The 14,173-nt window shown below is 38.8% G+C and overlaps 1 protein-coding gene across 2 annotated transcripts in view; it reads left to right on the forward strand.

Moving 5' to 3' along the window:
• SRGAP1 (SLIT-ROBO Rho GTPase activating protein 1) overlaps nucleotides 1–14,173 on the forward strand; it is a gene marked incomplete at both ends in the record, with an annotated part of 273,306 nt that overhangs the window by 247,501 nt on the left and 11,632 nt on the right. For both annotated transcript variants that reach the window (XM_082851178.1, XM_082851179.1), the window contains 3 exons: nucleotides 4,414–4,519; nucleotides 7,274–7,498; nucleotides 9,702–9,781. In XM_082851178.1, the coding sequence (XP_082707304.1) occupies nucleotides 4,414–4,519; nucleotides 7,274–7,498; nucleotides 9,702–9,781 (411 nt within the window). The remainder of the gene's footprint in view (nucleotides 1–4,413; nucleotides 4,520–7,273; nucleotides 7,499–9,701; nucleotides 9,782–14,173) is intronic.

Raw genomic sequence — 14,173 nt, forward strand, 5'->3', positions numbered from 1 at the left:
GAGAGTTTTCTTTTGTTTCTTGAGATAGTCTTTCTATATACAAGCATGCTAAATCATCTTTTTATCTTTAACTTAAAGCAGCAACAAGAGTCATACTTTAAAAAGTCAGTTATCTTAGATAATAAACTTTTAACCAGTTAATTTCAGATATGAAACAATAATCCAATTATGCCTAAACCTATATAGCATTTATAGATGCAAAATTCACTCCACCAAACTCTCAATGCCTTGCAAATCATCTGTGGGTATTTCATCTTCCCTCTCCGTACGATGTGGGTTCTTCAGGTGTCCCATGAAGTTGTCATGAAAGATAAACCAATTTCCCTGGGACATGTTTTGGTCCTACTGACACTCTTGAGACTGAATTAGGTGGAAATGTTGATAACTTGATTACTGAGTTTTTGTGACCTTAGTAAACTTACGCACCTGTTTAACAACTTCTTTTAAAGTCTCATTCCCTTTTCAGAAAAAAGTCAAGACCATTGTCTGGAAAGTATATTAAACAAAGTGCTTATACTTGATAGATGTGACACTGACCTTGTTCGTAGTATTGTAATTTTGTCCATTTTGAAATACTTTACAAATAAAACAGAATATAAATGTTTTACTTCAATATTACTGAAATTACACTATTAGTTATAGGTTTATGTTGAAAACTTGTGTTACAAAAATGTTCATTGGATGATAATGTTTGACTTACATTCTTTTTTCTCTTTATTTTTTATCGAAGTATAGTTGATTTACAATATTGCATTAGTTTCAGGTGTACAGCAAAGTGATTCGGTTATTTCTTTTTCAGATTCTTTTCCATTATGGTTTATTACAAGATATTGAATATAGTTCCCTATGCTCTACAGTAGGTCCTTGTGTTTGACTTACATTCTTTTTTTTTATGCTTTTTTTTTAACATCTTTATTGGAGTATAATATCTTTACAATGTTGCGTTAGTTTCTGCTGTATAACAAAGTGAATCAGCTATACATATACATATATCCCCATATCCCCTCCCTCTTGCATCTCTCTCCCACCCTCCCTATCCCACCCCTCTAAGTGGTCACGAAGCACCGAGCTGATCTCCCTGTGCTATGCGGCTGCTTCCCACTAGCTATCTATTTTACGTTTGGTAGTGTATATATGTCCATGCCACTCTCTCACTTCGTCCCAGCTTACCCTTCCCCATCCCTGTGTCCTCAAGTCCATTCTCTATGTCTGCGTCTTTATTCCTGTTCTGCCCCTAGGTTCTTCAGAACCTTTTTTTTTTTTTTTAGATTCCATATATATGTGTTAGCATACGGTATTTGCTTTCCTCTTTCTGACTTACTTCACTCTGTATGACAGACTCTAGGTCCATCACTACATCACTACCTCACTACAAATAACTCAATTTCATTTCTTTTTATGGTTGAGTAATATTCCATTGTATATATGTGCCACATCTTCTTTATCCATTCATCTGTCGATGGACACTTAGGTTGCTTCCATGTCCTGGCTATTGTAAATAGAGCTGCAGTGAACATTGTGGTACATGACTCTTTTTGAATTATGGTTTTCTCAGGGTATATGCCCAGTAGTGGGATTGCTGGGTCATATGGTAGTTCTATTTTTAGTTTTTTAAGGAACCTCCATACTGTTCTCCATAGTGGCTGTATCAATTGACATTCCTACCAACAGTGCAAGAGGGTTCCCTTTTCTCCACACCCTCTCCAGCATTTATTGTTTCTAGATTTTTTTAATGATGGCCATTCTGACTGGTGTGAGGTGATGCCTCATTGTAGTTTTGATTTGCATTTCTCTAATGATTAGTGATGTTGAGCATCCTTTCATGTGTTTGTTGGCAATCTGTACATCTTCTTTGGAGAAATGTCTGTTTAGGTCTTCTGCCCATTTTTGGATTGGGTTGTTTTTTTGACACTGAGCTGCATGAGCTGCCTGTATCTTTTGGAGATTAATCCTTTGTCAGTTGCTTCGTTTGCAAATATTTTCTCCCATTCTGAGGGTTGTCTTTTCATCTTGTTTATGGTTTCCTTTGCTGTGCAGAAGCTTTTTTAAGTTTCATTAGGTCCCATTTTTGTTTTTATTTCCATTCCTCTAGGAGGTGAGTCAGAAAGGATCTTACTGTGATTTATGTCATAGAGTGTTGACTTACATTTTTTTGAGAGTTTCTGAAATCCATTTTCTCAAAGGTGTTAGCTACAGTTCCAGCTACAGCATACTCAAAGTTGGGAATGAAAGTGATTTTTCCCAGGAATCCTGATAAACTATTTGTTGTTTTGCAAACTCCTCAGTGGTTAAGTGAGAATATTTCTAATATTTTTTTCCCCATCTTTTCACCCGTGGAAAATAAATGAAAAAATAAAATACCTTATTAACGTGGTGGTTTGATAATAAGTGGAAAGCAGCTGGAGTCAGCACTCAAGATTCCAGGGAAATGAGGCTTGGCGTGAGTAATTCAGGCAGTGGTTCTCAACCTTGGCCGCATAAAAGAATCTCAGGCATCAGCCTTTTAATAAAATCTTCCTAAGTGATTCCAAGTCAAGGTGAAGAACTGCTGGTTTAAGAGGAATTAGAAAGGGAAACTTGAGTTAGGAGAGTATTATGATGGTCCAAGTTAGAAATAATAAAGACTTCAGTTAGGAAGTTAGCAGTGAGATATTCAGTGGTAAAAACAACAGGACTTATGTCCCAGACAAGGGAGAAAAATGAAGCAAAGATACCGTCTTCATAGACGTGATGGTCCTAACCTTGAGACTGGATGAGGTTGCCATGGAAGAGAACCAAGTAGAGATCCTTAAAGGATAACCACATTCATGGATGGGAGAGGGTCCAAAAACCTGAGAAGTGGGAGGAGAATCAATTGGCTGTAGTGGTAGAAGCTTGAGGCCTGAGACTTTCAAGTAGGATATATGATTATCTCAAGAGCAATTAAGAACAGTGTAGTAACATTAAATCATTGTAAGCTTCAAAATGTTTTTGAAATAGTCTCTGAAATATTTTTCTCAAATGTATGTTTATTGGATATCTTCGAAGTTATACTTTATAGGGACTTCCCTGGTGGCACAGTGGTTGAGAATCCACCTGCCAGTGCAGGGGACACGGGTTCGATCCCTGGTCCAGGAAGATCCCACATGCCACGGAGCAACTAAGCCCGTGTGCCACAACTACTGAGCCTGTGCTCTAGACCCCGGGAGCCACAACTACTGAAGCCTGTGCCCCTAGAGCCCGTGCTCCACAGCAAGAGGAGCCACTGCAATGAGAAGCCTGTGCACCGCAACGAAGAGTAGCCCCTGCTCGCTGCAACTAGAGAAAAGCCCGCGCAGCAGCTGAGACACAACACAGCCAAAAATAAATAATTAATTTTTTTAAAACGTTATACTTTATAAAGGTACTTTGAAATCCAAGAAAGATAGCCAGACTTATGAAATAGAAAACAGTTTCTAATTCTAGTTCCACCTTTCTAGCCAGCTGACCTTGGGTAAGCCACTTACCCAGTGCTCATTTTGCTAGCCCAGTGAGTGGCGATGCTAAGTGCTTGCCCTGCCTACTCCACTGTATTGTTTTTTGCATTAAATTAGATAACAGATGTGAAAATGCGTTGTAAAGTGTAGACCAGTATACAGAAAATGGACTATTAGCACTAACCTTTTTGCTGTTATTCACAACACTTTAGTATTGAGAAGCTTAGGACAATTTATATTCCTAATAAAGAGGTAAAATAATACTATGAAGTCCAAGGTCACCTTCTGTTCAGGGAGCTCACCATCCCACAGGGAAAACAGGATAAGGAAATACATTACTATAAACACCAGGGCAAAAGTTCTGTGAGAGCAGGAATCATATCACTAAGGTATTTCCAATGCCTAACTTAGTGCTTGAAACCTAGGAGGCTCTCCTAAAATATTTTTAAAATTTGATGAAATAATACAAGGTAAAAGGTCATATAAATAAAATATTCGGATAGTTTTGAGGAAGAGGAGATTCAAAACCTGGCACATTGCGTGAATAATAGTAAAAGACAAATATATGATGAATTAATGAATCATGGAGAGGGAGAGGTGTCATGTCCCAAAAAAGTCACCTGAGTTAATATGCAGCAAAAAGGAGTTTAAACCATATCAGATGCAAAATGTAGAAATAGCAGCAGGTGAAAAATGATTTTTAAATTCAGAAGACTCTAAGTTGCTAAAGGCCAAGACCATGGACATCAGAAAACAGTGATGGGTCAGAGGAGACACCCTCGGAAATGGTGGTACACCCAAGCTGATCACTTATTTGCTTTATTGGTTACGACTGCATCTCACCCAAAGGCAAAGTATTGCTTATGTTCAGATATGTACCTGAAATTTGGGTGCTAGAGTGTTCTGCTTTAAATGTGGCCAGTGAAAGCATCCTGATCATGTGCTCTTCTGTCTATAGGAATAGATAATCTCTATGAGAGGGCGCTTCACATCCGCAAACTCCTCCTGACCTTGCCCAGGTCGGTCCTTATAGTGATGAGGTACCTCTTTGCCTTCCTCAATCAGTAAGTACCATAATTCTCTGCCAAAATGCTCATCTTAATTCCATTTGCACCCCTCTGAGTTCTTTGTTCTTGGATTCTGTAACATGTGCGTTGGGTTCCATTTATCAGCAGAGTTGAAGAGGAAATGATTGAATAGAGACTGAAGGTGCATTTTTCCTCAGCAGATCAAAGTCATTGTATGACATACCTTAAATAAGCCTTGTCACCAGATGCAGAAACTGTGGCCATAATTGCAAAAATATACAAGTATTACTAAAAAGAGCACTTTTCAGTGAATTACCTGTTTTTCCAACTTCCATCCAAAGCCAATGTCATGAATGTTTTGTTAAAATGATGTAAACCACCTGCTCACTGCAGAAAATTTCTGTGATTTTTAAAGTTGTAGTCAGGGAAGGAGGGAAAGTGTAGGTGAGATTTATACACAAATCCAAAAAAGAATTTTCTGCAAATTCAGTGTAATGAGACCTTGTCAAAAAGATGATATTTCTAAAACATTCTCTAAAACAATGTAACAGAAATCTTAAAACTCACTGCATTATTTTCAAGGAATCTTTACTCTTTTAATTTAGGCAACTTGATTTTCAGTTGTGTCACTTGTAGATACATGGGCTCCATTATAAGAACATCTTCCCCAGGTCCTATCTAAGAGCCCCCTTGCACTTCAGTGTTTCAGTTAAATAACTGGAAATTTAAAATCCAGGCAGAGTAAGCTTGGGCAAATGCTTTCTCACTCCAGCATGAATTCTCCCTTCTTAAAATTAGGATATTTTCTCTTCTCTATTTCACTGGAAGTTTTAAGTTCTTAAAAGCCATGGGGATTTATTACAACCCTGCTAACTCTTCCTGAAGTCATACCCATTCAGGCTGACCCCCTGCAAGCCAAGTATCCTAAAATAGGGAAATGCTGGCAAGGAACCATACAGAATGGAGCTAAAGCATTCACAAATGACATTTGTACAGAAGTCACCCCTGGAAATTAGCAGTATCTAGAGAGATGGGTATAATCTAGTTTAGGTTAAATACATCCTGTAAATTTTTACCTTTAAATAAGCCAAGTCACCCAGGCAATTGTAAAAATCTGAAGATTGCATGTGCCTCTCCTTCCCCAACATGGAGCATCTTGCATCCCTGCTGGTCCTCTCCATGCTGTCCCTACCAAATTTTCCTGACACACCTGAGCGAAACCAACTGTGAACGAATAAACCACAGTGGATTAGGAAAGCAGACTGACCATGAACCAAGAAAGTTCTCAAAACCTGAATCTAATTCACCGTGTATCTCAAGAGAATGGGCCACCGTGCCATTCGTCAGACGATTGGCATTGCTTCCAGCATTTCTGCCCAAAGATGCCCCTTGGTCCCCTGCATCTGCCTTCATGCAGAGGCAAGGCCCAGCCTCTAGGATAGGATGCTCGGGACAGGAATTTTGGGAAAAGAAACTATTCTCTTTCAATTGTAAAATCAAAACATGTATGTAACATTTTTATGTCAAGTTTTTGCTCTTCAAGCCAGCACAAAATTAAAGACCCAGAAAGACGGTGACTCTCCCCATTGAGCTTAAGTGGGTCTTTTGAAAATTAGACCATTCTTATTCTGAATCTCACTTTTCCTTCCTGCATTCATTTTCAAGATGATCTGTAACATGATCATTGGCTGTTATTTGTGAACTGTTTTTAAGATTTTATGTTTGAGAAATGGCAGAAGAGAAAGACATATGTTACCTGTGGAAATCATGCTTTTGTATTTTCCACTTTCTAGGCTATCTTATTTCCAAAACAGGGTAACGTAGCATGTCACATGGTATCTCAGTTTCTTTGTGTCTGTCAACATCTCACAAATATAGAGTCTCTTTTTCTCTCCTTCCATTTGTCATCTGTTCACCTGGATTTTACATTTCCTTTCAATGTTGACATTCTATACACTGAAAGATAGATTCTCTGGATTCTCCCTGGAGCAGTACCTTGCCCGTGTGTTACGAGGCATAGCAGTAAAGAGCTGGCTTATTTTCAGTCACCTGTGGGAAATATCTCACAAATAGCCATTGGATTGGATTTAGAAATTAGTACTAGGCAACTGGAAATCTCCTCAGAGTTTGTGGCTTACCAGCTTTAAGTGGAATGCAAGAATTGAGGATTCTTTTCCCCTTCTCCTGCACTTGTGTGTTTTATGATACTGGTTGTCACCTAGTGCTGGTAGTCTTACCCGAAAGCAAATTACAAAGCCTGGAGTTGCTTGCTTTCTCTCAGCGGGTACAAAGAAAAGGGGATTTGTTTTCCTCCAGACTCTCCTCAAGATTTATGGGAAAAAACTGAAATCTGAGATGTTTTCGGTTCGTTGGAGAACAATTTCAAAGATCTCCGTAAAGCTTTATAGAGATCACTGCTGCTCCTCCCAGATTCACTTGAGCGGCATTTACAGCCGGACAGTAATGTTTACAAATGAAACTCATTTACTTGATCCTTGTCTCCACTGTAGTAGAGATTATCTTAAACTCCCTTGTGGCTTTAAAAAATACCACTTAAGCAAACAGGATTTATGTTCCCCTTTCAGTTTCTACCAAGTTGAAAGGTACGTCGCTTTACTTTCTTTGGAATTTGCTGAGCCACCTTAAAGCAGGATGGAATATCATTTTATTCTAATAGTAAAAACCAAATAAAATCTTTTAGATCGGTATTTTTAGAATAGGAAGTATCTTATTAAACATTGATTTTCTTTTTTTTTCTCATGTTAACTCCTTTCTTGCCTCTTTTCGTAGTCTTTCACAGTACAGTGATGAGAACATGATGGACCCTTATAACCTGGCCATTTGCTTTGGACCCACGTTGATGCCTGTCCCAGAAATACAGGATCAAGTGTCCTGCCAGGCTCATGTGAATGAGATTGTCAAAACCATCATCATCCACCATGAGACTATTTTCCCAGATGCTAAAGAGCTGGATGGCCCTGTTTATGAGAAATGTATGGCTGGAGATGACTATTGGTAAGTCCAAGAATTTTAGTCCTTCTCCCCCTGGAAGAATTATGGAAGTACAGATATCAACTTAATTAAGAAAAAGAACACTGACTATAGGCTGCCAGTGCTTCCAATTTAAAAACAAAAGAAGCAGCAGCAAGAACAGTTGAGATACATTAGAATACTAAAATCCATGACAACACTGGCTTCTTATTATGGAATTTCATATTCATCCCTCTCTTTTCCCCAAGCATGACATCTTTATAGATATATCCATCCTATCATGACTTTTGTAGAGAATGATTTTGATATATAGAGCTCTGTTAATTTTTACTATTATATCAAGAAAAGATAACTGATTGAATTGACAGATTTTATTTTTATTCCTAAATAGTTTTGAGTCTCTATAAAGTATTTCAAAATTCTCATTTAAAAGGAGCGCCGTCAACCAAATGTGTTTTCATTCTTCCTTATTTTCATTCTTACAAATAAATGTTATCCTAACCAGTTATGGTCACTTTGAGCAAATTTATTATTATATTGTTGGGATAAAAATGTTTTAACATGGCATTGTAGTCACCTCCCAATGAAGTATAAAAATGAGGGATATAGTCCATTGAACAATCCCAAAGGTAAGGAACCCTAAAATGTTTATGTTCACTGTTTGATATATGAGTGCTAGCTTCTAAGAAATCATATACAATCAATGTGGTTTTGACTCCTTGAGCCCCTACCGCGTGCCAGCTTCTCAGTGCATATGATCTCTTTTATTCCTCACAACCACTCTACCAAGTAAGTTAAGAGAGGCCGAGGAGCCTGTCCAATGGCTAGTGGTTACTGGACGCAGCCCAAGTCTTGTCTGATTCCAAAGTCCACACGAGTCTTCCCACTCAGCAGCTGCCTCCCAGCCTACCTCGGAAACTGCTTTGTGCAGCTCAGACTAAGGAGAAGCTGGAAATAAATTTGTCTAAGTCCTTCATTCTGGACCCTCCTCGGGACACTTTGTTTCCCACTGCCTTCCTGGAGATGAAGTAGAAGTAGAAAAAGTAACTGAAAGATCTAAATAACTCAGAGTACACTTATTTTTTACTTAAACCACAGTATATTCTTAAACCACGTATGATCCTATGCCTTAAGAAAATTGAGAGTTGACTATTTCCACAAGTACTGCTACATTAACAATAAAGCATGATAGATTCTAGTTTTATAGTATATCTAGCAATTTTATGTGAAATTCAATTTTAAAATATTTACTTGAGCACTTACTACATGCACATACTGACTAAGCTTGGCTCTGGGAAGATAAATGAATAAAACTCAGCCCTGGTGAGATTCAGAATTTTATTTTCCTAGTTGTATTTGTTTCAAGGCCAGTGTCAGTCATGTTTGGTATTTCCAAATATTCAGAGCTATGTCAGTAAGTTGTCTTGTTCATTTTATCACAGAGCAAGTATGTGGATGTCTGGTCGATATTACTTGATGCGTTGTATTCTAGAACTTTTGTGGTTGCTGCATTTTTACAAACAGGGTAAAAGCCCCATAATGAAGAGTCTTGCAGCCAGTAACACGTGCTTGATTATGTCCTTCTCCCATACATAGTGTTTTTTATGGGTATCGCTCATTTTAAACAGAAAGTCAGTAATATGGTAGTCATCCCTGTTCCCCAATGCCAGCGATATAAGTGGGCTTTTACAGTAATGTCAGGTTTGTATTTGTAACCATTGCATTCCATTTATCAGCATACATTTGAGAAGAGATAGTGGTAATGTTAAAGGATAAAATCTGACTCTCGGATACAAAAATGAACATGTGTCTAGAAAAGTTAAAAAAGATACTACAATCAATTCAAAGCAGAAACCGAAGAGCCATCCATTTTTATGCAGTAGGGAATATTGCAATGAATTTGCAAAAACTGGTGTATCCATGGGGCAATAATCATATTCCACTAGAGTTCAACAAATTTTCATTTTTATGGATAAGAATTATTTGTAATACTATCAATTTCCTACAAGTTAATTTTGTCTTTACAGATTTGTAATGTGTCAAAGGTGAAGGTACATACACTCCCATAGCATTAGAGAATCCTAGAGGCTCCAGCATTCCACTGAAAGGCTGTCCAGTAACTCCTCTGCCATTCCAAAGTCTTATTTTTTTTTTTACAGTAGCAATTGTTCATCTTTGAAATGCTTTCCACTTTAGCTTCATATGAATTTCTATTTCCGCTCCTCAGCGACAGCCCATACAGTGAGCACGGTACATTGGAGGAAGTGGATCAGGACGCTGGTACAGAGCCCCACACCAGTGAAGACGGTATGCATTTGTGCCCATGCTACTATAAAATTAGTCTTTATATCCATTTTTTAAGAATTGCTTATAATAAGAATTCAGTAGATACAAAAGAATACTTACTACATATGTGTAAAGTGCGAAGAATAACATTACAATGAACACTTGTGGAACCACCACCAAGTTTAAGAAAAGGGTATCATTACCTTTGCGCTTTCCTGAACCCATTGCCTTCTTTACCCCTCCAGGGTAACCACTATATGTTTGTACTTTTAAGTGATTTATTGTTTCATTTTCTATTTTCTTTAACGTTTCATAAATGGAATCATATGTATATACTTTTCATGATTTTTTTCTACTCAGTATTATGTTTCTGAAATTCATCCATTGTTGCATGCAGTTATAATCATTTATTTACCTATATTCCATTGTATTTATTTTATTATTGATGAATATGTGAGGTGTTTTCTATTTTTTTGTCATTAAAAACAGTGCACCTGTGAATATTTCAAACATGTATCCTACTGCAAATGTAGAGTTTCTCTAGGATATACACACATAGGAGTAGCATGTCTTCAACTTTACTACGTACTGCCGAACTATTTTTGATAATGGTTGTAAGGATATCCACTCCCACCAGCAGTGTCGCAGCCTTTCAGTTGTACATAGTCATCAACACTTGATTTTTTTTTCCTTTATTTTTTTTTGCTGTGTCAGGTCTTAGTTGTGGCACACGGGATCTTCGTTGAGGCACACGGGATCTTTCATTGCGGCGTGTGGTCTCTTCGTTGCAGCACTGGGGCTTCTCTCTAGTTGTAGTGTGCAGGTTTTCTCTCTCTAGTTGTGGCGCACAGCCTCCAGAACGCGTGGGCTCTGTAGTTTGCGGCACACGGGCTGTCTCATTGAGGCACGTGAGCTCAGTAGTTGTAGCCCATGGGCTTAGTTGCCCCGCAGCATGTGGGATCTTAGTTCTCTGACCAGGGATCAAACCTGTGTCCCCTGCATTGGAAGGTGGACTCTTTACCACTGGACCACCAGGGAAGTACCAACACTTGACTTCATAAAATATTGTAATCTTTGCCAATATTGTCAGTGTGTAATGGCATCTCATTGTGATTTTAATTTACATTTCTCTGATTACTGACGAAGATGTTGTTTTAAAATATAGTGTATTAATAGAAAATTTGAGGTATGGTAAGGCCAGCAGATTGGGAGATGATCGCCATTGAAAAGATAATTTGATACAGTTCCTAAGAGGAGGGGACACATCACACCTCAGGGGGCCAAGGAAAGCACCAGGGTCAGTCAGGAGGCAGAGGGAGAGGAACAACTGGGTAAGAGCTTTTATTGTGGTTTCCACAGAAAGGAACATGAGAGGCAGGGTAAGCAGGGTTAGGATTGCCTAGTTTGAATAACTTCACTGGGCTCTGGGGCTGTCTCTGGTTGTCTGGTACCTGGCTCTGAAGTGATTGGGGCAGACAGATAGTGGCCCAACGTGTGAGAGCCCCAGAGAGAAGGTGGTTGGGATATAGGCTCTGGATTGGTTGGTTTGCATTTGAAAAGCACATTCCAGGTGAGTGGTTGACCGTCCCTAGGAATTGGCTAACCCTGGGAGGGACAGTCCCTCCAGGGGCAGCAAGGCCTCAGAGGTCACACTACAGAAAATGAAAAACATGGTTAATGCAGATATACTAATTTTTGTATGTTTAGATTTCTTCTTTGTGAAATTCCTATCTTTTGCCCATTTAGGGCCCACTTGCCCACTATCAGTTTCTCTGGGCTTTTTTTGCTTAGTTTAGTTTAGTTTGGCTTTGGTTTTTTCTTATTCATAAGAGCTCTTTGTGAGTCTGGATCGGGTCTTTTATTGGATATATGATTTGCAAATATCTTCTGCTCTGTAGCTTGTCTCTCACGTGCTTATTGTATCTTTTGCCAAACAGAGAATCTTAATTTTAAAGGCGCTGAATTTACCAATCTTTTCCTTCATGGTTGTTTCACTTTGCATCTCCTTTAAGAAATCCTGTGCCCTGAGGTTAATGAAGGAGTTCTTCCATATCCTCTGCTAAATCCTTTCAGGTTTTGTTTTTCACACACAGGTCTTAATTCTACCAGGAATTTATTTGGAGGTATGGTGTGAGGTAGGGATTTGTTCCCTTTTTTCTCCATATGGGTGCACAGTTGTCCCCACTGTCCCAGCCTTAGTTGTCCTTTCTCTACTGCTCCACGCCTTTATCATAAATCAAGTGTCATCTCTGCATGAATCTGTTTCTGGGCTCTGTTCTTTTCCATGGGTCCACTTGTCTATCCCTACACCCCTGTCTTAATTTTGATACCTTTTAATAAATCTTAACATTTGGCAAATCAAGACCTCTGAATTTGTTCCTCTTAACAATTCTTGGCCTTTTTCACTTAAATTTTAAACTCAGTTTTTCAAGTTCTTGAAACAAACAAGGAAAAAAAAAACCTAAAAACCTGTTGAGGTTTGGACTGCCATTGCACTGAACCTACATATATTAATATGAAAAAAATTGATATTTTTATAATATTCAGTCTTCCAATCCACAAACACCTTTCTAGTTACTTAATGTCTCCCAATAAACTTTTATACTTTTCTCTGTAGTAATCATCTTTTTGTCTCTCTAACTTCTTAACTTTAATATTTAACATTACTTTTTGACACTTTTTTAATGTGAACATATAAAGCTGTCGGTTTTTTCTTAGTACCTCTTTAGCTGTTTGCATAAGCCTTTTATTCTCTCTTTAGCTGTGACTAATCTGCTTTAAACCCATTCACTGTGTTTTTATTTTTAATTTTTTTTTCTACAAGTTCTGTTCAGTTTACTTTCACATCTACTTGGTCAGTTGCTCTTTACTTATGATATTAATCCTTTCCATTGTTTTAGATTATGTGTCTAATCATGCTAATAGCTGAAGTCTTCCTGGATTTGTTTTTGTCGGCTTTGCTCATTGAATCTTATTTCCAGTGTGTTTTATAAATTTTTTACCTATTTCTTAGAACTTCATGGAATTCCTTTATGTTGAGTTGAAGGTATGTCCCCTCCAGAGAGGGTTTTCATATACGTCTGCCTGGTGCATAACCAGCTTGGGACCACAGTAGATTTTTAGTCTGAGATTTTTTCAGACCACCCAGGTAGTGTGAACTTAAACTGCAAACCTGCCAGAGGACTGAAGCGTGGTTGGGATTCTCTAAGGTGATTTGTTTCCCAAGGCTTGAGATAGATTATTTCCTTAAGTCCAAAGTTGGTGTGGTTACATCTATGGAGAAGTATGGAGAATGAGAAGGGAGGAAGATTTCAGAACTAGAAGTCCACTGTGACACAGAGAGTTTGATCCTTTGGTGGGGCTTAGATTCTCCACACTGGGCAGCCCCTGGACCTAGTCTTTTGTGCAGAATAAAGTTTAAGTTAACCAGGCAGGGAAAAGTCCCTCCAGGCAAACTCTGACTTAACATATTCTAGTGTTCTGTTTACCTTGGTGGGTTCCCACATTCATCAGGTTTTTGGTCTTTAATATTCCTCACAGTCATAATTAATGTGATTACAAAGATTTCTTTTTAATCCAGCGTTTTTAGTTGATTTCAGCAGGAGGGTTATCAGGGTGTCTAGGTCTACCCTGTGCTTTAAAAAAAAAAAAAGTTTATTTGTGTGTTTTTTTAATATATATATTAATTTATTTATTTTATTTATTTATTTTTGGCTGTGTTGGGTCTTCGTTGCTGCACACGGGCTTTCTCTACTTGTGGAGAGTGGGGGCTACTCTTTGTTGCAGTGCGCGGGCTTCTCATTGCAGTGGCTGCTCTTGCTGCGGAGCACGGGCTCTAGGCATGCGGGCTTCAGTAGTTGCAGCACGCAGGCTCAGTAGCTGTGGCTCATGGGCTCTAGAGCGCAGGCTCAGTAGTCGTGGTGCACGGGCTTAGCTGCTCCGCGGCATGTGGGATCTTCCCGGACCAGGGCTTGAACCTGTGTCCCCTGCATTGGCAGGCGGATTCTCAACTGCGCCACCAGGGAAGCCCCTGTGTTTTTAAAAGTAGGATAAATTGACATTTTTAGAACTTAAGTTAGAAGAAACTAAAGTGAGAGCTTCCATTTCTGTGGTATTGCTTTTGAAAGTCTCTGAGCCCTCCCTCTGCCACTCTCCATTCTTTTGTCTTGAGTTTCTGTGTTTCTTTGTGATTCGTTCCTTTTTCACTGATGACTTCTGTGAGTGTTTCCTTGCTTGCCCCAGTGGCAGGAAAAGCCCAAGACAAAGCCCCAGCCATCTCTCTTTCCAAGCATCTGTCTTACCACCGCACCATCTGGCAGTTGTTCTTACCTCTTGGCTACAAAAGAGCAGCTTTGCTGAGGGCTCTGTGTTTGAGATAATATTTTGATCATGTTCACCTGATTTTGCTGGAGA

This window comes from Leucopleurus acutus (assembly GCF_964270905.1).
Source record: "Leucopleurus acutus genome assembly, chromosome: 11".
Classification (NCBI taxonomy): Eukaryota; Metazoa; Chordata; class Mammalia; order Artiodactyla; family Delphinidae; genus Leucopleurus; species Leucopleurus acutus.